This window comes from Triplophysa dalaica, chromosome 1 (assembly GCF_015846415.1).
Source record: "Triplophysa dalaica isolate WHDGS20190420 chromosome 1, ASM1584641v1, whole genome shotgun sequence".
NCBI classification, from domain to species: domain Eukaryota; kingdom Metazoa; phylum Chordata; class Actinopteri; order Cypriniformes; family Nemacheilidae; genus Triplophysa; species Triplophysa dalaica.
In genome coordinates this window covers 32,700,716-32,725,236 of record NC_079542.1, presented here as the reverse complement: position 1 = coordinate 32,725,236, position 24,521 = coordinate 32,700,716, and the positions used below count along the sequence as shown (strand labels likewise).

At 38.0% G+C, this 24,521-nt stretch overlaps 1 protein-coding gene across 1 annotated transcript in view; it reads right to left on the bottom strand.

Moving 5' to 3' along the window:
- efl1 (elongation factor like GTPase 1) overlaps nucleotides 1–24,521 on the bottom strand; it is an 82,991-nt gene that overhangs the window by 18,986 nt on the left and 39,484 nt on the right. Inside the window, 4 exon segments of the mRNA XM_056735320.1 lie at nucleotides 2,989–3,199; nucleotides 3,202–3,955; nucleotides 11,225–11,372; nucleotides 14,937–15,068. Coding sequence (XP_056591298.1) covers nucleotides 2,989–3,199; nucleotides 3,202–3,955; nucleotides 11,225–11,372; nucleotides 14,937–15,068 — 1,245 coding nt within the window.

The window sequence follows — 24,521 nt, the reverse complement described above, 5'->3', positions numbered from 1 at the left end:
CCACGGGTAGGAGGTGGCCTCTGTAGCGCTTCTCTGATTAAGAGTCGCGCTTACCCGGTGTAAACTGATCTGGACGGCCTCTCGCCTATAGAGAGCTAAGGCCCCGTCCGTGAAAGTTACCGGTCAGGGCTGTACCCATCTTTCTCCAAGAAAGCTCTGGAACCCCCCGACCACCACACTGGAAGGTTACAGTCTCACGAAAGCTTCGAGATGACACGCCCAGGCTTGTTACCGTCGCTTCGCTAGAGATTGTGACGCGATACAGCGTTGTGGCGTTTTCCATAGGCAACCCCATCTGTCGTTCTCGACACAACGTCGAGAGACCGACAGAAAGGGAACGTCTTGGTTACGTTTGTAACCTCAGTTCCCTGATGGAGGGAACGAGACGTTGTGTCCCTTATGCCACGAACACGTATCGTATTCTGCTGCAGTTTGAGAGGTCTCAGGCTCTTCAGAACAAAGGTAAGTGAATGCTGCACGCCGGCCTCCTTTTATACCGGATTTCCGGGGGCGGAGCCCGGCATGCAAATTGCATTCGCCAAATTTCATTGGCCGTTTCTATAGTAGTCAGAGTTGATTGGTTCTCAAGGGCGAACCCCATCTGTCGTTCTCGACACAACGTCTCGTTCCCTCCATCAGGGAACTGAGGTTACAAACGTAACCAAGACGTTTTCTTGGCACACTTTAGGCCCCTTAGTGCCAATTGGGCATTGTTTAAATGCCACGGCCTATCTGAGCATTGTTTCTGACCATGTCCATCCCTTTATTACCGCCATGTACCAATCCTCTGATGGCTACTTCCAGCAGGATAATGCACCATGTCACAATGCTCCAATCTTTTCAAATTAATTTCTTGAACATGACAATGAGTTCACTGTACTAAAATGGCCTCCACAGTCACCAGATCTCAACCCAATAGAGCATCTTTGGGATGTGGTGGAACGGGAGCTTAATGCATCCAACAAATCTCCATCAACTGCAAGATGGTATTCTATCAATATGGGCCAACATTTCTAAAGAATGCTTTCAGCACCTTGTTGAATCAGTGCCACGTAGAATTAAGGCAGATCTGAAGGCGAAAGGGGGTCAAACACAGTATTAGTATGATGTTCCTAATAATCCTTTAGGTGAGTGTGTATATCCAACTGGGCTAAATTCAATTCAATATTTATTTAGTTAAAAAAATATATTGTCCGGACATATGTTTGGAAAAAATATAAAGACTGGACCTCTTGGAACTTTAACTGAATGCCCCTGACATATAGCATACATTATGCACAAACTATGTTCATGTCACCAAAATCCACAAATCACTGTACTTTTGCCCTTAATAAAAGCAAACACAGAGTTAATGTTAAGAAACGACCCTGAAACACACACAAAATCCATCATCACAAGCCGGAAAGTCACAGGCAATCAGATGTGCGTTTGGACTCATCGTGGCGGACATCCTTCTCCTTTTACTAATACAAACAGCAGCTGAGCCGTCCTCACACTCCCACACACACAATACATGGAAGTGACGGAGAAGAAACTGAGAGCCGGTGTATAACACGCGTCAGCCCCAGAGACAATTGACCTCTAACACCACACACCAGAGAGAGGCTCTCACAATAAACTCGGTTATGAACTTGGTGCATCTTCGCCATGAACGCATCACGTCTATATTGCTAAGTGGAAAGAAACATGTATCAATGAACAGATGTTTGACTTTAATGTTGATGTAGACAAACTTTAACAGTCACTGCGTAAAGCTCGCTCCTGAGTCATTTATTGAAACAATTGATTTGACAGTATTGATTGAAAGTAAATTTATGGTTATGACGAATGTAGCGTTTTGGCCCATTGCTGCAATGTGTTAATGGGGCTGCCATATTGGAGAGGGCATGACTGCCCTAAACATACACTCAAGTGAATAGAAAAGCTGTTTTCTACAAAATCAAAATATTTGTAAATGTCTACATTTATTTTAATACGTAACAACTCACTTCCGTTCATCTGTATGTGTTCGTAGGGCACCGTTGGGATAGAATTCAGTGGACGATAAAATAAATACATTTCGGATATGACTCCTTGAGGGAGACCAAAAGTGTAATAGTGGCCTATACGTGCGTGACATAAGACATTTCTCTCTTCTAGAACATCTGTAACACTTTATAGAGTTACCTAGTTATTTCGATATGAGAAAAATCCTGCCAGTGAAAAGTTAAAGTTTTTTATTCAAAGCCATTATCTGCCCTAATCCAGTCCAGCTGCTCCCCCAAACGCTCCTCTGATCACATCTACTAAAATCCAAAATGCCAGCAGTTCATATAAAGATTTTGAACGTCTAGGAAGGTAATTTGCACCATTTGTTGAAATATTTATGTTTTTTGTCCCCGTTGATTTTCTCAGGGGTTTAGGGTTCTCTCAGGGCAGGATTTCCTTACATGCCCGTCCGGGTCCAGTTCCCACAAGCATGTTGGTCGGACAATTTCGCTTTTGTTCTGGAACCTGGAGCTATGACATCACCACATCTCTACATGCCTGATTCACATCAGCTTTTAATTAAGGGGGGACTTTTTTCGGTGTGGCATTTTTTACTTGCATTTCAGTTCAAGTAAGTGCATAAGAGTGTGGATCTTTTTAGGAAGGGCCGATTGGAATGTGCTTTAGTGGTTGGAAATGTTTAGGAATCCCGTCTAGGTTGCACGCTTTATCAAACGATCACGCAATATATAATTAAGCATCCAAAGAAGCATAATGCGCAAATCAAGAGCTCTAGCTTGAGTTCAAATTCACGGTCAAAATTCTAAAAGAAAAGACAAAACAAATAGAAAAGCCTTGTGGGTGAACGATGCACATATGCATTATTCTACAAAGCAGTGAACTACATGAAGTATGCATGTGCATGTGGTCACAGTTTTCGCAAATTCTTGTTTAGTAGTTTATATGAAGTTGAACAGCCAATCGTTTTATGTTGAAACGATGCCATGTAAAAACCCTTACCTAGAACTTCAGCAGTGGCCATGATCTCACAGGTGTACATGGCAGCCATTAGTCGCTGAGGTTTGGCCTGGAAGGCGTATCGACAGGTTTCCTTCACAGCGGCGATGAGCTGCCCGGAAAACGGCCCGTAACAGTCCATTGAACTCCCTGCTGCCTCTGCTCTACTTCTGCTTTGATTGCTCAGGGACATGTCCATCTCACGTGCATCTTTAATTCAGAACTTCCACTTTGGTTGACTGTATTTGGCTCCGTGATCATGGCCTTATCAAAGGAGTCATGCTGAGCTAGAGGTGCAGAAAACGTCATGTCCCAGGTCTCTACTGAGAAGCAAACGCCCATCAGCGGTTCTTCACACATGGGGCCTGCGAGTGTGGCCAACTGAAAGCCACTTATGATGCTGTTGTCAAAGTCTCTAAACGTGGCCATCTCGGCTCTTTCTCCCTCCAAACACTGCCACATGGAAGGTCTCGGGTAGCCCTCTACGTTGTTAAGAAGAATGTTTGGCCCACATCGGCGTGGACCGAATGCCCAGATACGCTCCACGGCACCCCTCCATTTGTGGCCCTGCAGGAGGCTCTCCAGTTTGACCTTCAGGTCCTGGATGCTTTCCAGAATTTTCTGGTTGATGTCCAGAGTCTTGCCCTCCCTGGCGAACACGCTGAACTGCTCCATTGTGCGGATGAGCTCCACGTTGTCCTCCAGCAGGTGGGTGACTTCCTCTGGAAGCGGAATAGCTCGGACCCCGACAGTGGCCATCTTGTTAGAGGTGGTGAGCGTGACCAGGCCGGTGGAATCCACTTGTACTCCTTCGGAATACTTGGTTTGATCATCCTTATCCTGGTGAATGACCGCCATCTTATGTTGCCTGCCCAGCTCCTCGTTCACCATGTCCAGCTTGGGCGGCCGGACCACCGTCTCACGGAACGGAATGATCGGTTTGGAAGCGCTGATCTCAATTTTAGCAAACCTAAAGAGGAGCAGCAAAAGAAAAGTAGCTTGATGTAAATATCACAAGGAAATTATAAGCAATAATAGCCTTCATCCTCTTACAAAAACCTTATTTTTCAAAGCAATCGTGTGGACCTCTGAAGGCTGGCGGCCAGCCAAGAGTAAGAGCCGGCCTCTGATTCTTCATTAACTTGTTATGGCATTACAAAATCTAATTTACGCTGGCCCATTCATGTAGAAAATATTCAAATACACATTCATCACTTCCTGTCTGTGCAAAGAAACAGATATAAACATACCACCGGATGGTGCAGCATTCTGAATTGCATTTCCTTCAGGCAGAATAAAGGGTTATACAGAATACAGTCTAGTTATATAATAATGGCCTAAATCTCAAAAAGGGAATAAAATACTCCGAGGTCATTGGTTAATGCTGACAGCTGGTCAGTCGGGTCTCACGGGTCACTAGGCTTCGCTAAAAGGAGCAGACGGTTGACACGATTGAGTCGACATCGAGACTTCCAATAATCCAGTTAGACTCAGACGGCCAAAGACGGTTTGAGAAGCAGATAATCCGGTGGAAAATGTTTACTAAAGAGCTTTCGAGCAGGGCTGAAAGCTGTGACGGGGCAATCTTCAGGCAATGCTGTCTCACTGCTATCAACTTCTGGTGTTACACAATTATGTTCTTCTCTTGCTCTTTTTGCCTCTTAAACCTTGTTATTTCCTGACTTGTAATTGCATATAGATGTAATTTCTCTTTTTTTCACATTCTGGCATTATTATTTTTCACTTTAAAGACACTTCTCTTCTTCTCTATTTTTATAGTAACTAATCTGCAATCTGGCTAAAAGAAGCTAGATTTAATATTTATAGCTGGTCTAAAGCAGTGGTCATGCAACTTGGTTTTGATACAGGAGCTAGATTTCACATGTGGACATCAAGCAGAAAAGCAACAGTTATTTATTTTATACATCTAGAAAGGTTCATCAAAAGATCTTATAACATTTCCAGGTATCACATAGGCCCCCATTTTAAATCTTCATAGTCTGAGTGTTTACATTTTTCGTAACAGTAACCATTTTTGTGTGGCCTGACTTCAGAAGCAGTCAGATGTCTAAAATTAGCGGTCTAAATTTGGACTGGATTGGGCGAATTATTGACCATATTTCAGCTACTCTAGTTTCCCATATATGGCTGAATGTCAATAAACTTGATGTATTAAAGCAATTATCTCGGCCTTGGATGAATCTAGAAACAGAAAAAAGCTAAGCCACAAGAATTAAACAATAACAGAGGAAAAACCAACTTTCAGAGAATAGAATTTGAGTTATTTAAGTCACACTTTGATTCAAGTATTAAACCAATGTCACATTTACACATAATGTGTTGTGCTTGTAAAGAATGTATTAGTCAATGGGTATGAATTTTAAAAATACAAAAAATACAAAAAAATAGAAATATTTCACAAGTTGAGATCATAGATCTTGTTTTGTGGAATAAAATGTTTTTTTCTAGTATCTTTACTTGAATCAAGACACATTTATTTATCAAGGAAAGTGTCCTAAGATATTTGGTCTTGTTTCATGAAGGAAAATTAAGTCACAAATCAAGTAAATTTACAAAAATAAAACTACAAATAGGTTAATAGAAAGAAACTTGAATTAGTTATCTAGGGAAGAGGTCAAACTAAATTCAAGTTTATTTTTCTTACCTGACTGACACTGATTTTTTTTGGATGTTTTAAACATTAACTTAGTTTTATTGTCTTTCATAAAACAAGACTAAATTTTTTAAATCACTGTTTCCTATACCGTCAAGTAATTTTTTCTTGATTTTAAGAATTTGTACTAGAAAACAAGACAAAAAAAGCTTATTAAGCAATTACATTTTTTGCAGTGTAGGAAATCTGATAAAAGCCCCTGTCTGAGTACTACACTGACCTAAAACCTTTGCAAAAATCATGGTGTTTTAAAGGGATAGTTCACTAAAAAATAAATCTGTCATCTTCACAACTTTTAAAACTGTATGTGACATCTTTCTTCTGTTTAACACAAAAGACGAAATTTTGTGAAACGTCTCCGCGGTTTTGTGTTCATGCAATAAAAGTCAATGGGGTTCAATGTTGTTTGGTTATCGACGTTCTTAAAAATATCTTCATTTGTGTTCTGAAGAAGAAAGAAACTGTAAATGATGAAATAAATCTCTTTTTATGTTGACATTTCCCCTTATAACATAAAACTACATTTTTACGATTATAGTAAATGTGACAACTGTTAATAATCACTAATATTTTCAAATCTTCTGTTTTGCATCAGTCATGTCAACTATGTTACTTAGTGATATAAAACTGCATAACCACTAGGGATGACAAGAGTTTTAACAAAACAACAAATAATGCACAAAACAATGAAAGAATCCCCCAAATGATCAGTTCTCTCTCCATCAAAACAAGTCTCACCCCATCAGAGGGTGTAACCTGTCGTGGGTCACGTGATCTGAAAGTTGACCCATTTATTGCAGGCTGTGATGTCATCATCTCGTAACTAAGGGCATGGCGTGACCTCATTTTTAGGACTTGGCCAGAGGACAGGCGCCGCGTCAAAGGTCTGGACAGACTATCTCTGAACTGCTTTGACATGGAGGTCTGATGCGATATTTTTGAACGCCACTCAGACTCCCATTAGACTGTGGAGTAAACGTTTCAGGCGGTCTGACCTCAGCCTCTCGTGACCTCAGGCTTGACCCCCGAATCGAGCGCCTGGGGGCTGACGGTTTCTCACCGCTGGCTTTCCTCACAGTGTGTTTGCTTTTGACCTGAGCTGGTGACCAAATCACATCTTATTCAAGCCAGCCCGGCACGCATTTCACACGGAAATTGTTTGGTGTAGATCATAGATAAAAATAAAACTTGTGCACACGTATTAATTGGGTCATTCTCCATACCACTGAAACATCAATGCAGTAGAGATTTTAATTTATAAAACACATAATTTAGTAACACAAAACAATATCATATTATTCTGAAATGTGGAAAAGAATATCAACAATGCACAATGTCTTTTTTGTCTTGCTTTCCAGTATCTAAGGATATCTAAAGACTCATTTCACAAAAGAAACATTTACTTGAGCAGCAAAATTATTAGATATTTAGTTGTGTTTTTGGGGGGGGGAAGGTAATCAAAAGATAAGAGATATTTTATCTTGTGAAGAAAATATTTTATAATATTTTCAACAAGATTTTTGCTTCTCCGGTAAGTGTCTCATGATTAGAATGTTAAAGGGATACTTCACGAAAAAAAGAAACTTCTGTAATCGTTTCCTCACCCTCAAGTTGTTCCAAATCTGTATAAATGTCTTTGTTCTGATGAACACAGAGAAAGATATTTGGAAGAATGCTTATAGCCAAAAAGATTTTGCCCACCATTGACTCCCATAGTAGGCAAAATTACTTTATCATTTTGTGTTGGTTCTGTTGAACACAAAAGAAGACATTTTGAAGAATGTAGGACTGCAAACTGTTCTGGGTCACTTTTGATTACCATTGAATTTTTTCCTACTATTTGAGTCAATCCCAGATAGCACCATCCTACGTCTATTTGACGTCTGCATTTACATCTGCAAGACATCTACAATACATAGTTTGCTCATCTGCAATACGTCTCGGAGACTTCAGAACGTCTGTAATACGTCTGCTAAAGATCTGGAGATCTGCTGCGTAAAACATCTTAGAAAGAGCAGCTTTACATCCATTATAAATCATAAACATCTTACAGACATCTTCTAGATGTCTAAATGATTTCTGACAGCAGACATCTCCGAGACGTATTGCAGATGAGCAAACTATGTATTGTAGATGTCTTGCAAATGTAAACGCAGACGTCAAATAGACGTAAGCCAGCTGTATGTGTGCTATCAGTGATGGTGGGTCAAATCTGTCTGGTTATAAGCATACTTACAAATATCTTACTCTGTGTTCAACAAAACAACAAAGACATTTTTACAGATTTGGAACAACTCGAGGGTGAGTAAATGATGACAGAATTTTTCCTTTTTGGGTGAAGTATCCCTTTATGATGTTTATACTGTATATATAGAAAAATAAATGAATTTATTTATTTGAAGAACACGTATATAACATTCCTACTTTCAGTCAGTAAAGCAGGATAGTCGAAGGTAAGAAAGAACAAGAGTGAAAATATTTACACCTTATTGTATGGCGAACATCTCAATCTATGGGAAGTGTAAACGTGTTTACATCTTTTCCAAACCGTCCCAATACGACCTTCATCATTTCAGTCAAGCCAAATGACACCAGCGGGATCTCTCTCCATCGAAAGCAGTTAAAACGCTCGAGCTGACAAAGTTTTTGCCAAAATGTAAAAAACTGATGTGGTTTTCTTCACAACGAGTGACAACAGGACAAAGCAACATGGTCGAGAGACGAGCGCTAATTTACAGTCCCAAGGCTCGAGGCGAAGTGACAGATGGGAGCGTGAAAGCTCATTTATGTCTCTTTACACCATAAATACAATTTTTTTACAACAAAACCTCGCCGTGATTTCACAAAATGTGCCATATCCCTCTCGCTTCCCTTACTGTTGTGTTAATGCAACACTTATCCACTTGCTTTGTCCCCCGTTTCTTCACTATCGCTCTTTTTCCGTACTCGATTTTCAAATGTTTTGTAGTACTATCAAGACAGTTTCTTGATGACACACAGCCAACATTTACACACAACAAAATCGTTCTGGTGCCTTGTCAAAAAGCTTGGCCAATCTTTTTTTAATAAAAGCAAAACCGCTCTCATAATTACCAGTCACCTAATTTACATACAAAATACAACAACCGGTTGCACAACCAGTGCCAGGAGTTATCACACTTCAGAAAGTAAACAAAGGATAACTTGTTCCAATTGCATGTGCTGCAAAACAAAAGCATTGTCTGTTTATGTTTTCACCACACAAATGTATTCATAAAACATTTTATAGAGAAACAAGTAGTAGGGAAGTATTTTGTGAGAGTCCATAACCCATCCTCAATCTGATCTCACAATATCTGACTAATGAAATCTCAATCACTGACTGAATCTGGAAAATATTCATTTTTAGAGCATGAACCCTGATACCCGTTTGATGTTAAGACAACATTCAGAAGATGTTATGTGACATTTATAATGAGGAATGTATGTGAATACACTCCGTGAAGATGCTTATCTGATGTTTGTTCAAAAATGTCATTTGAAATAGAACGCAAGGTTTTCAGATTAGACGCAGACATCGCGATGACATGTGCTGTAAAAACATATGCCATTCAAAGGATTGTTTTTTTGTGTGTTTCCACTCATGACACAGATGACTGAGAATTGAGCGAAACATTTTTTTTTAGAAAATGTACAATATTTTATTTTGTTTTAAGCATGAACCCACTTAAGAGACAGTTATGCCAAAAATAAAAATTCCTAATATGGTAGTCAATGGTGGCCAAGAACTGTTTGGTTACAAGGATTCTTCCAAATATCTTTCTCTGTGTTCATCAGAATACGTTAATACGGATTTGGAACAACGTAAAGGTGAATAAATGAAGACAGAATTTTCATTTTTAGGTGAACTTTTAATTTAATATCTTAGGTCATTTTGCTTCTCAGGTTAATGTATCTTGATTTAAGAATGTTAAGATATTTATACTGAAAAAACAAGACAAAGATATTGTGTTAGAATATCTTTTAATTTTGCAATAAATAGAAAAGAGTTAGTGAGCCTAACCTCTAACGGTACTGTATATTCAAAATGTAGCTTTTTGTGAACTGAAATATTTGAAAAAACAATCAATCGACTAACTCATTTTGTCATGACATGCACCGCTTTACAGGATCCGTTTAAGACATGCATGCTCACCTTTGGAATAAAATGCATAAGATATTAAACAAACGGCACGGCTAATGTTATGCGAGAGCGGACGTGATTAAGAAACAAACAGTAGCAACTTTTCAGCCGATATTTATCATGTGGTGCCGCTAATGTATGCAGCTCTGCTGTTCATACAAGGTAAAAACTCAAGGGCAAAGTGAATGTAGACCGGTGTCTTATTAAAATGGAAGAAAGCATCCTTAACATTTGAATGCTGAAGGCTTCTCCAGTCAAATAAAACCTAAACCTGCTCAAGGGTATTTTGTTGAACCTTTCTGACTTCTTATTTGACGAGCGAAAACAAAAAACATAAGAATGTAGCATTCTTGAAAATGATTCAGTGATAAAGGTGCTTAATTTATATTGAATATGACATAACGTACATGAAATATATGACTAAATGATGAAATAAGAAATGTAGTTATTCTGAATTGTTATTATTTGATTGTATACAAATTATAAATATAAATTATAATTAAAACTAATAATAAGAGTAAAACCCCAAATTAAACAATGAAATAATTATATTATTATTAAAAACAATTATATAAATCGTTCAATTATTTTGTATTTTTTTGGATACATATTATGCGATCAAAAGTCACCACATCGTTGAACAGCTATTTTTTTACAAAATCAACTATTCTGGGGGGCAAAAGCTTTTCTCAAAGCACAACGTCGTACTGCTGCGTTCACAATGGCACAGCAGGAACACAACTATTTCCAAATAAAAACCGCTTGTGTGATCCACGAACGATTCTGAATATTGCTGAGTCGGTCTGTGTTGAGAACGAGTGGCATGAATCTCAAGTACAAACAGCACAGAGCTCAACACTCATAGAGCAACATCAAGAACTATTGATCTGAGACCGCCGCAGTGAAAGAGAGATGGAGAGAGAACGAGACGACAGGATGAGTGTGAGAGAAAACAATAAATCACAAGAGAAATATCCAGTCTGGAGAGAAAGAGACTGCTGTATAGAGTTTCATAATACAATAATGATATTCAGTCACAGATCACTAAAAATATTATATTATATGCATAATATATAGTCAACATCAAACCAACACAGACCCTCTTATATTGGTACTTTAAAGGGATACTTCACCCAAAAATGACAATTCTGTCATCATTTACTCAACCTGGAGTTGTTCCAAATCTGTATACATATCATTGTTCTGATGAAGATATTTCTACTCCCATAGAAATGAATACAGATTTGCAACAACTCGACGATGAGTAAATGATGATGTCCTGACAGAATTTTCTTTATTGGGTGAAGTATCCCTTTAACTTAAAGCTCTGATATGCTGTCATATAGCATCGGATTATTAACTTCATCCATAAAACACCATAATAAACCTCTCTGTGTCTTCACCTCTCCCTTAAGTCATCCAGACAGCGTTGTAGATGCACCTCCCCTGCAGTGACCAGAACATGCTCGCCCGTCTCCTGAATCAACACCTCCACACACGGGTCGGCCTGGTTCAGCAGCCTCATACCTCGCACCAGCTTCGGCATCTCACCTAAACACACACAGAGAGGAAAGAAAAAAAAACACGTTAAAGAGCTCATGCAAAAAGAGGAAATATAGGGAGTGTGTAATAAAGTGTGACATAACATTGTTTTATTGTAGTTTGGTTACCAAGGCTATATCTCAATATCTTCTTTTGTGTTCTGCACAAGAAAGTCATACAGGTTTGAAATGACATGAGGGTGAATAAACAATGAAGGATCTTTATTTTGGGTGAACTGTCCCTTTAAAGTCTGTATGTTGTGCCTGTTAACTGTTTACATCCCTACCAGCATCTGTTTCCTGTACTGGCCTCGAGTGACCCAAAGACAAACCCAACTTATGAAACAGAACCCTGAAACAGTTCTTAAGATACCTATTACCTCTTTAATGTTGCCTTTGTGTGTGTGTTTTAAAAAGACCTCCCTCACTAGGTCTATACTGGTGACTAATGTCTCCCATATGATGCATTGAGATGGAAGGGGTTTCCATGTTACCCCCGACACTGCTTATGAGAATAACATTAAAACTTCTCCTCAATGGATATTTACCACTTGGAGACATGATAGTAAATGAGACCCTCCTGTTTAGGCTGTACTGTTTTTGTTTATTGTTAACCATTGGCATGGTTTCAAAACCTAGTGACCTGTCTAAGTAAGTAGGGAGCATTTTGAGGAATCATAAGCACATTCTCCAACAAACACCCAGCATGATGATGCTTGGTAAAATACCTCAGCTTGACCAAATTTCAAAGGTAGAAAAGTGTGCATTCTTCATTGAGATAAAGGCAATCCCATAATGCAGTGCGACAAACTCGGTTAAAAAGTCAATGCAAGACGGCAGGCTACACATAAATTTACCATCCATTTTAATAAACAACATTTTCAATGTAATAACAATAATATTTATTTTAAAAAAGTACATTTTTGTGAGTTAGCATTGAGCTGAGTTAGCATGCTAATTCAGTAGTGCATGTACTAGATTTTGGCACGGAATCATTCGCTGCGTCCGAAATTGCCTACTTCCATTTTATACAGTAGGCTAAATGAGTATGAGTCATGAATAGTATGTCCGAAACCTCAGTATGCAAAAAACAGTAGACGAGAAATACCCGGATGGTCTACTACTTCAGAAGAGATTCATGAGTGTGGATCGGATGGACACTTGTCTATCCCATGATGCCATGGGAGCTAAACAACGATCAAATTTCAAAAATAAATCAAATAAAGGGAAAACTTTAAGGCAGACGTCCATTTTTAATGTAAGTGCCAATAAATTAATTTCTCATAGTGACTACATTATGTTTTTATCAACGCTCATGTATAGGTTGTTTTTAAAGGAGTCAAATGATATGGCTAAAGCGTATATTATGGTTTGTTTTAGATGTTATTCAATGTGTATACACGATTTAAGGTCCAAAAACGCTGTATTTTCCACATAACGTGCTTGTTTGAATCTCCCCGCATTCCTCCGCCTCTCTGAAACGCGCAGATTTTTATTAAAGCTCATCGCTCTGAAAAGTGAGGTGTGCTATGATTGGCCAGTTAACCAGTACTAGTGATTGTTCGAATAATGCAAGCGTGTGACGGAAATGTTATGCCTATTACCAAGAGTACTGACTTGCGTATACATTTGGGCAGTCTTAGTCAACTCACACCATGAACTTACAAAGATTTGAGGGGGTTTGGTTACACAAGGCGTTTCCGGCAGGTCTGGGTGAGCATTCGCTTTTAGATAGAATGCATCTTTTGTTCTGACACTTTCATTTTTGCAATTTTACGTGTCCAATACAAGCATTGGCAACTTATAACACACCAAAGACACAGAAAAACACGTGTTTGCACCATATGACTCCTTTAATATGTTAAAGGTCCAAGAGCATACGAGTCACATGACCATAAAACATGGCGGACACAGTATGTACGAAATGTATTACTGTTTTAACGCCCCATAGGTAGGTACTTATTCAAATTCAGTATGTACTGTCACAGTATGCGAATTTGGACGCAGCGCAAGTCTCACAGACACTAGGAAAAAAAGTTAAGCTTACAAAACCTTATTCTAAATAGCTTTTATTACATGCAAAAGCCAGACTAGACTTTAAATAAAGGTGCTTTTCTTTCTAAATTGTTCCATAAAGAACCTTCAACACCCAAAGAACCAAAGAAGTTTTTTTGTGGCGAAAAAGGTTCTTCATATTAAAGAAAGGTAAGAAAGAGATGGTTCATTTCACTGAATGGTTCTTTGTTGAACCAAAAAAGGTTCTTCTATGGCAGCCATCCTCAATTGATCCGGACCACGAGACATGGCCTAATAAACCATTTAACATTTGACTTTTTTGGTTGTTTAAATTCAGCATTTTAAGTGCTAAATTACGTTTGTTGTCTGTATGTTATCAACAGCTTTTTTATTTACCAATATTAATTATTAGACTTGATAAGTGAATGTCAAAATATAAAACAAACGGCCTGATAAAATAGTATATCTTTTATATAAATATATCCATGTGGGCTAAATTGTTTAAATATTTGTTATTTTCAAAAAACATCTTGTCTGGACACCCGTTTGGTAGAAAACAAGCCTGGACCTCTTGCAACTTTAATTGAATACCCTGTTCTATGGCATCACTGTGAAGAACCTTTTAAGCACCTTTATTTTTAAGAGCTATGGGGCGGTGAAGAAAATAACCGCTTCGAATCACTAGTTCATATTCACTACTGAGTCACATCGTGATGATTCAACAGAATTGTTTTTGCGCTTTTTTAAGTGTTTAAAATAAATATTACTGCGGTACGTAACTCAAAAATAATTCAGTAAACTCAAAAATAATCCATTACTCACACTGTTATGTTTTAAAATCAAATGACTTTTGTCTTTCCAAGAAACACTGAAAAAGTATCAAATATCAAAGTTCTGGCTGCTCTCTTCCAAACCAAAAGTAGATGAGGACTTAGAGTGCTGAGGTCGAAAATGACCAAAAGCATTATTAAAGCAGTATATATCGACATGGCATGTTCAAATATTTTACAGCCATATAGAGAGCTTCGTGCAAAAAACAGACCGAAATTAGGGCTGTTCAATGATTCATCGTGATTAATTGCATTTAGAATAAAAAACATACATAATATATGTCTGTGTACTGTGCATATTTATTGTTTAATTAAAAACACATACACATGCATGTAAACAAATGTAAAAAAAATGTTTAAGTATTTAAATAATGTATTAAAATTATTATATACATGGAGCCTATGTGTATATAAAAAAAAAAAAAATATGTACAGTGCAGAGACCTATGTTAAACACAAACTTTTATTGAGGACGCAATTATTCGCCATTAATCAGGTTTATTCAGTCGATAATCAATCGTACATAAGGTTAAATCATTATCATCTTAAAGCGGCAGTGCACTCTTTTCTTTTTTATAATGAAAGACTGTTATTTGAGGGGACACTGCCGCTTTAAGATGATAATGACTTGACCTCTGATCATAAAATGATAAAGTCTTATTGTGTCATAAAGTACTAGGGTCTAACGTAGCTTTGTGTGTGACGTGTGATTGGCTTTTCCCACATACTTGGATGCTTGGGCTCGACTGCGACCCTGACGATGGGCGTGGCCTCGAAGTTGAGTGCCGTAAAGGGAGGGCAGGCGGGAGACGTCGAGATGGTGGCCGACTTGAGAATGAATTCCTCCATTCCTCCAATACCTGCATTAAACAAAACATAATTCATAAGAGCCTTGAAACTGTGTCAAATAACAGAAGGATTGTTTAAAGCTGTGGGCTGTGAGCTTCAATAAAGATCCATAAATAGTAGTTTGTTGTTTTGTTCTATACTATACACTATAATCTACACCACAACTTCCTGATTTGACAAAGGTCTCTATGTGTGCGTGTTTATACGCGAGATTGTGTGAAGTAAGAGTGTAAGGCTGTTTGTTACGTTCGGACCGTGAAAGAAAAACACACCAAAGAGATCGGATATTTGCTTTTACACATACATTCAAGGGTATGTGATGAAAATATCTATCAAGACTGCAGGGAAAAATGTCAAATAAACGACATTCAGCAAAATGGCTTTTATAAAAAGGCGAACTGCCACAGACATAGAGGATCGAGCAACAGAGAAGTAAAAAACAAGAGGCATATCTGGCTTTCCTGAATAGATTATGAATATCGACACGCTTCTAACAATAACCTTGCAGAGATTTGTTTATTTGAGGCGATATCCCATTGATTCTCGCAGAAACATTTTTTGAAGTCCAATAAATATGTGATCAAAATAAATATTATAGTCTTGTATTTTAGTTAATTATCATTACAAATTTGTTGTTGTGCTGTTCTATTAAAGACACTGGAAATTACTGTTTTATCACTGTTTTACTAGGCTATTCACAGCAATTACAAATTTATTATGGTCTCGCAATTTAAACCATAGTTTATCCATGGTCTATGGAATTATGGAAATGGTAACAAATCTGTCAAAAATATTTAATTAAAGTCCCAGTGAAATAAAAAATTACAATTCCTATTCTTTCACGAAATATTGCAGCATTTATTGTAAATAGCTTAAAATGTGGGTCATTGTCTTTTTTAAATCCATATGCCCTCATAATATTCAACTAAAATTTGCAAATACACTTCTACCCATCTCAGATGACGTAAATTAGACGGCTTGGGCAGATCATCCATTAACTCCTCCCCTCAACTGTCAGTATGCTGCCAGTTCCATTTTCAAATGCAACTGCTGTTTTTATACATCCAATCAAATCGCAGAGAAAGACGAAAGCCACGCCCACTATTTCTCTCATCAGACATGGAAATGCGTCAGATTGCGGAAGTAAAAACGATTATGTGGTGAGGAAGGCGGGACGGGAGCCGTGAGGCGCGGCTGGTGGCGTGAGTGATAATTGGAACAATCTGTGTGCACAACGGTCCCGCATATCTCACGGAGAAAATCGAGAGCATAAGAGGACGAGTGACGGGACTGCTGACGAAAGAGGACCGGATATGTTTTAAGTTTGTATTTATGTTCTTGACCGTGAGGTGGCTGCCGGTCTTTTCTTCCGCGTTATTGTTTGTGTATTTTGATTAAACTTTGTTTAAATGTTCGCCGTTTCCGCCTCCTTCGTCCCCAACTTTGAACTGTGTTACTGATGACAACCTTGGTTCATGGAGTCTTAAACAAAAAACATTTATTAAAGTAAATAAAAAATGACTTTTTTTAACTGATTCTCGGCCATTAGTTGGAATAGGTGGAGCTAATGGTAAAAGACACTGAATGAAGGAAAGCTCAGTGATCGAACTGTTTCATTCAGCTCTTGAATCCCATTCATTCGAGTTACATCAACTCCAAAACATTTCCTTGAGGAGAGCAGCGACTGAGCTCGAGAGGTCAAGAGCTTCTGTGGCACGCTGAGCTTATTACAGACCAATTTCAAGCAGACTCGCAATCTTGTTTATGAGCAAACACCTGAGGGCTGTAAAGTCAGTAATAAAAGCGGCTTAGTGGTAATCACGATGGCGGGGTCCGTCGAAGCCAACCTGAATATGAAGTCTTGAGTTTAAAGGTTCGGCTGATGTTGATTCAATAGCCCACGGGAGACGTGTCTGGACACACGGATGACATCACAGAGGTTTCTTATAGCACCACAGACGTGCAGACATACCAAATGCAGAAAAAATAAACACAACAGCATCTAATGTCAAATCTTTTAAGCGTTCAGTACTTGCCGTTAACAAAATGCAAGACAGACAGTGGATGAATTCTGATCTTTCTTGCTTTGACATTCTTCCTTTAAGGGTTTGCATGTGTTTGGATCCGGCACAGATGATGAGAAGTGTGGGAAACAAAGACGACTTAAACTCTCAAAGTGTAGAGTAAACTATAAAAATGTAATTCCTAAATTGATTCTCCAGAAAAGTGTGGTGCATTCAAGACAGAATGTTTCAGCATCCTAACCTACATGTCAAAGTTTCATTGGATTAAAGGAATAGTTCAAACATGTTTGACTTTCTTCATTCAGAAGAACACAAAACCAAATATTTATTTATATACATATATTCAAATGTTTGTAACCGAACAATGGCGGCACTTATTGACTTGCATTGGTTTTGTGTCCATACAATAGAAGTGAATTGGTACCTGTTCGGTTACCAACATTCCTTAAAATATCTTCTTTTGTGTTCAGCAGAAAAAGATAGTCATACAGGTATGAAATGACACGAAGGTGAATAAATGATGACAGAATTTTCATTTTTAGGTGAACAAGCCCTTTAACCAAGGGTTTGAGTTCGGGGCGGGACATTTTATGACTGACCAATAATAAACCAGGTGTGCTGAATATTGCTACAAACTATAACCAACAATGTAATGGTGGATCGATGCATAGATGTAAATGTAATTGATATATCAGACGATATTTGGGATTTTTTTTATTTATCCATTTATGGATTTCTCTGGTGCAGAAATGACAAACTTAAAGGAGTTCATTCAAACCTAAAATTCCTTAAAACATCCTTGAAATTGAAATTACCATTTTTCAGTTGAACACAGACAAATATATTTTTTTATCAAAATGTGTTGTGATTTCCTTTGTCTTATGACAAAACAAGCATGTGACAACTAGTCACAAGAACCAATGAGATTAGACGTTGCCATTACAATGCAACATATAGATTGCTAAACATATTCATTTATTTTCTCACAAATGTATCGTTTTTACAACGTTATTAAGCAATAAATGTCATTACTACGATGATGGATAATTGTACTTTTTAAAACTTTAACATTTTAGGATCCGTGTATTAACATAAATTATCATTATTCAAATTATAATAAATTTGTGTTCGACTAAAGAAAGGAATAATAGTCCAGTTGTTTCTTTTTTGAACCTGTATGACAAGCATAACCCAAATCTAGGATTGCATTGAGTTTTTATACAAGTTTTAAACAGTATTTGTTTTCTTTAATCTTTAAATAATACAGGATGAAAAAAGAAATGACTGGACTATTATTGACTATTGTTACAAATTGCAATTGCTTAGATGGAAATGATGGAAGTGTTTATACGCTGTAGTTTGGCACATGGCTCATATCACCAGACCTAGTCGATTCAGTCGCCCCCCCGCAGACACTCTTTTAACCTTCGAGTCACTCGTTCATCACTGAAAGTCGAGCCAGATGCGGCGGTCAGTCCAGACACAGGAACCCTTTGTGCGTGTGACTCTAATACGTCCAGCCGGGCCCGAGGCACACTGCCATATTTATCCACAGCGCTGATGATTTCCTGTTCATGTCGACCCCTCTCACCCCCTCCTTCAAAAACGCTGGTTCAGGGCCAGCTCTCTCCCCCCGTCTAACCCGTTACACAAATAACGGCAGAACTGATCTCAGACCAGAGGCCGGTGATTAATTCAGACCCTTTAGAAAATAAGCAAATCGAGCACTCATCTCACTCGCATGGTGTTTTAATGTTGGCTACATAAATCCGGCCTCCTCTAAACTCTTCACCTCACACGTGCTTCTGGTTTCGGAGCAAAAACCCTTGGAGCCCATTGACTTCCACTGTATGGACACAAAGCCACTGACACGTTTCTCAAAATATCTTCTTTTGTGTTCTACTGAAAAAGTCACATACAGTACAGGTTTAGAAAGACACGAGAGTGATGAATGACGATTAAACTGCAGAGAAAAAGCAGATTTCAGTTCTGTGGTGGCCTTGCACCGCACCGGTGAATGGGTGTAAATACAGAGAGAGAGAAAGAGCAAAAGGTTAAATCTACATAAAGTGAGAAATCCAAAAGAGACGTCCCCCGATACGAGCAGATCTCAGAGAACGTGCTCGCTCTCTTCTTTTAAATGGTAAAACAGAGACGCTCTTTCGACATGAAACATGAGAAGGTAATTGCTCAAAGGTGACTGCGTCTCGGAGGCATTTCTCAACAAAAGCACAGAGAAAAAAAAACACGCCGGCTGCAGGAATAACCCGAGGAGAGGAGCGTTCAGCTTACATACAGTGAGTTACATTAGGAGGCTTTGAGAACGGGCCCGCTGGAGAAATCTGGGCCACACATGGAAGGTATAAAAGCACTTGAAAAAACGAAAGCCGAATCGAAGCTGAAGGGTTGCGAAAATGAAGAACAATTTCACGTTGGCAGAAATAATGGAGGGGTTTGTGGCAAAGCACTTCGGCTTAACGCTGGACTATTTTTAATCTTCTGTCAACCTTCTGATAAATCATGCTGACATGGGCTTACAAGTGTTATTAGGCTCAAAATGAGTTTTAAAGCCACTCAAGGTAGAGTCACATTACATTTGATTTACTCTGGACCCCACAAACATGAAGGAAGGACATGTCAAAGCCATGAATGATAATAGACTACATTTACATTCTAAACAACAATTAAGTTGACAAAGATTGTGTTTTTTTTCCTATCAATATATTCGGTCTGTTGTGCAGGGAAAGAGAAATGAGAGAAGAACAAATTATATTTAAAGCTGCAATCTGTAACTTTCTACAAAAATTGTTACATAAACAATGAGTGTTAAACATTAGAAAATGTCAGATGTTTTTTCAGAAGATGTAAATATAAATATAAAAATGAATTCTTATTAATGAACGGTCAGCTAGTTAAAAAACGAGTTGGAGTACTTGACACACTCTGCCCAGCACTCCAACTTGTTTCGGAAAGTTTTTTATAAGTCTTTATCTCTGTTTCGTAACAGCGATCCTTTTAAGGGGCAATTCTCCAGGAAAAGCAGGCCCACAGTATGGCAAAAGAAAGAGCCCACCCACGCACCAACCAACGAGCGATAGGAATGGATGTTATATAAACGTTGGATATAACGCTGGATTTGGAGATTGTTTGAAATGGATAGATTGCGCTGTCACAGTGCTAAAAGGTGCCGGACATTAACCGCACACGGTAAGTCAAACAAAGTCATATGTTTGTTCCTTGTCGGCCATCAGTGAGTGCGTGCATAATGTAAAAAAAACACAAAGAGATTAATGCGATGATGTGTTGTGTGCTCGTGCTGTAGTTCCGTCCCCCTGCACAACTCCAGCAGCTCGTCTTTTTCCACAAATAATCGTACAGCTGTATCTCTCTTTAAAACATTTTATCAAACTAAATACTCTTCGAAGATACGACGTATGCAATTCTACTGTATATGAACTCAAGATTATTATGCGATTGGCAGAAAAGGCGTGTGTTACCCCTTCTTTAAATTATTTAAGCTGCAAGCCACAACCTTTAACTCTCTATAGCCATCTCTGTTGCCATCTCTACCTGAAAGAGGTTGTCTAGTATGGTTGTGCTTGAACTATGTAGTCAAACAGAACATAAAGTCTATGAAGGTTTTAGGGTTTCAGGAGTCACAGAAACAACACAAGCTGTCGAGTGCAGATGACAACCACTTCTGAGTCACATCTGTCATATGCACTGACTCTCAAGCACATAATACATCAACCAGCAGCCCAATTGTGTTTGTGTTTGCTTGGACTTGTCTGGTCTAGATGCCAATTTTTTTGAGAGCGTGGAGTTGTAAGTGTAAGGATGGAAAGTGTGATCAAAAAATGGATAACTGAATGTACTATTATAAAGCAAACTTCGAAATTCAATGGAGATGTTTTCATAACCATGCAAGAAAATTGATGAATAATGTTCACATTTAACATTTCTCATCTCATTCCTCAGCTTCCACACCCATTAAAACACGTAAAAAAAAATGAGATTTATAAATAGTTTAAATAAATTATAAAACTATAGACTATTTATCATTATTTTTAATAAATGAATGAAATTTTAATAATTTATATTTATATTTTAAGGGATTTTTGGCCAAAAATGTTTGCCAAATGCAAAAATATAAAAGTTAAAAAGTTAAAATAAAAAAATTAAAAGTCAGTGTTTCTATTACACAAATGCATTGCTGAACACCATCTTTCCCAAAAAAATGTTTAGTCAATTTAAACAAACTACTGAATTACAAAACAGATATAATATATTGTTCATTTATAGTATATTTTCTCATCATGGTTTATAGCGGTGATGTACAATGAGAGATAATGATTCCGTCAAACAGCTTTAAGCAAAAGCCAAACCTTCTGTTCCACAAACAGACAAAAGAGTAAAGTATCCAGCGCTGCTTCTCTTGGCAAGCACAGAAGGCAAGGTCCAAACCAACATTCACAGGCCCTTAAAGTCCTCTGAGGACAGCCAGAGGTCAAATGTGAAACGTTATCGCCCGGCCTGACTGTTTCCGCTTGCGCACAGCTTCGGTTGGGCAATGAGGCCCGTGGAGGCCATGTTTGGATTTTTTGCCTGATTGCGGTGCTCGTGCGGGTCAGAAAAGAGAACTTTACATCTGTCTGAGTGGTTTGAGGCAATGTAGGAGCGGAAAGAAGGATACAAAGGGCACAAGGGCAAACAACCTAGAGCGAGTGATCTCCATGACTCAAATGAGGAGAAATCTTCACCAACCACAAATAAAGTTGGCCCGGGTGTGAGTTATATAAAGAACTTGTTTTTTTTCTCCTCGCTGTGCCTTTGGCAGCCGTCTCTGCTCTCAGCTGTGGTTCTCTGGGTCTCTTTAAAGCTGAGAAAGCCTGAACAATAATAACAATGGCTAATGTTCTCTACAGATTTTGGTCTTGCACATAACGTTGTGCTTAATAGCTACAGCTGGTGCGATTTAGCCCGCAGTAAAGTAAAATTATTTAAAAAAATAAATTGAAAGATATTTTGAACAATTACAATCATGATCTTAGCTAGAAGCGGTGAGAGATTGTACGATACGTGGTTGAGATATTGCGTGAATTTTTAAGGTTTTGAACTTACTTATGCACAGTTTTTATTTAAGAGAAAGAGAAGATTAGAATTGGTTCATGACCATTCAGAGATCAGTTTGATTCATCAGAATATACGTTAAATAATTTGAAAAACAGGCGTGGAACTTTAATGTTCCAGTTTAAAGTGGCAGTCGGCAACTTGGCTCTCTTTTGCCATCTGTGTTTGAAACATAAAACTGCAGGTTACTTTAAATACAAACGAACATTTCCCCCAAACATTTTAAGAGACAGCACATATCATAAGTCTTTATTATAATCTTAACATTGTTGGACTGGTTTTTATTTACTTTCTTAATAACTGATTTTGTATTTTTTAACAACAACTATTTAAAGATTGCATCTTAAAGGTGTTTGGCAGGAATACTGTTTTAATTTGTGTTAGAACAGACCAATCACAACCCACTTCACCATCTCCCGCTCTCTCGGCCCTTATCTTTGGCTGCTCATCCTAGATTCCGTCTTGTTAAAGCTCAACGCTGCTGGACTCCGACAGCTGCGTCTGAATCACGGGTCTTTCCCTCAAATCCTTCCCTTTTTTTTCCTTCTTACGAGACTGCTTTCAATCTCGACGTGCAGATCAGTTGCAATAGCACAAGTTTGTGATTAACGCCTCACTGTAAACGTATTGTATGTTTGTTTGCCTCGCAGACACAGGAGCTTTGTGTTTTCTGTCCAGTGCAAAACCTGTTTAGTTGTTTTACTCAAAGAATGGACAAATTTTGGTCACAAATCTTGAGCAGGTTTTAGTTTGTAACTCACACGAAGCTACATACAGCCCACGACTCATTCTCTTTCATTATATGTTTAAGAGCAGTCTGGATATTTTTCAAAAATGGATATTTTGCGCTGAGTAAATCATGGCAGAATTTCATGTTTGGTGAAATATTCCTTCAGTGGTTATGAAAGCCAATTTTTGGTAGCCAGATGCTCAAAGACGTACAACATTTATCACAAATGTCAATCTTGTGAGAGAATGAAAGTAGCTGTTGACAAAGATTAATGATCTTTAGCCTCAGTAGAAGAGCAATTACAACATCCTGTAACGTCATTTGGAAGCCATTAAATTGTGTTGAAACAGCCAAACCAGCAGAAAAAGCCTCTGTCGTATTTCACATCCCAATGTGTTAACATTATAACAGAATTAAGGAAAACATCAGCTTCTGACTATCAGTATGAGATATTTGCAACATTTTATTATTGAGATTTATTCAGATGTGTATAAACATGTATTTGTCTCAACAGCTAAAAAAATCTGAGTAAAAACTGTCAAATAACAGAGAAAAACACGTTAAAACAGTAATTTTACTGGTGCCCCAGCAGCTGGATTTATATTTCTTAGGTTTTGTTTTTGAAAGACAACTATCACTGCTTTCCTTCCGAAACCTTTTATATCCATATTTTGTGATTTATACTTTTTGTCTGTGACTGGGTTTTGCAAATATCTTACCAATAAAAAAGGTTAAAAACTGCTTGTCAACTTCGACTTAACATTTTTTAATCATTTAAAACGTGCAGTGTTATTTCATTTGCTGAAAGACACGGTTATGGACATCCAAGGTTAAGGAAGGACAGCAGCAATATGTTGCTTTGTCAAGGAGAATAAACGCTACTGAACAGATTTCTTGATATTGCTCAAGAAAAATAAAAAATGTATTTGTGATCCACAACAGTTTTGAAATAGGTATTTTAAAACCAGATAACACTGCCAGAGAAAAGAAGATTCAACATAACTGGAACTTTGACTTAACACCTTAAATTAACACAGAAACTGCTTTTTTACATGTGACAACCTGCCCCGGTCACTTTGTACCATTGTACTGAATTACATATACTTCAAGACACTAAATAAAATCATGTCAAAAAACTATCATACCATAATGATGATATTTTAAATCCTAATTTTTTGGGGAAAATGAACATTGTTATAGCAATATGATTTCTGTAAAAGTCCATAAACATCACAAACATTAAAAAGTGAGTAACTTTTATCTGTTATACAAAAGCGGCATTCATCAAAGCTAGTGATATTCCCATAGACTTGAGTCTTACTGCTCCACAGAGACTTCAGTTAGTTGATTAAGAGCGAGATGAAGACTCAGTTCTTGTGGTTTCAGTGCTGCCAGTAGGATGTGATGCCAGCGCTCCTCTCATAAACTAATAGTGTGGTTTAGTTGGCCACAGAAGGATGAGGATTTTTTCCTCTTCGAGTGCCTTAACAGATTTTGTTGAAGAAACAGTAAGGAGATACAAAATCTCCAGTTAAATCTCATTAAGCGTACTAACGTTTTCACAACATAACACTAAACAC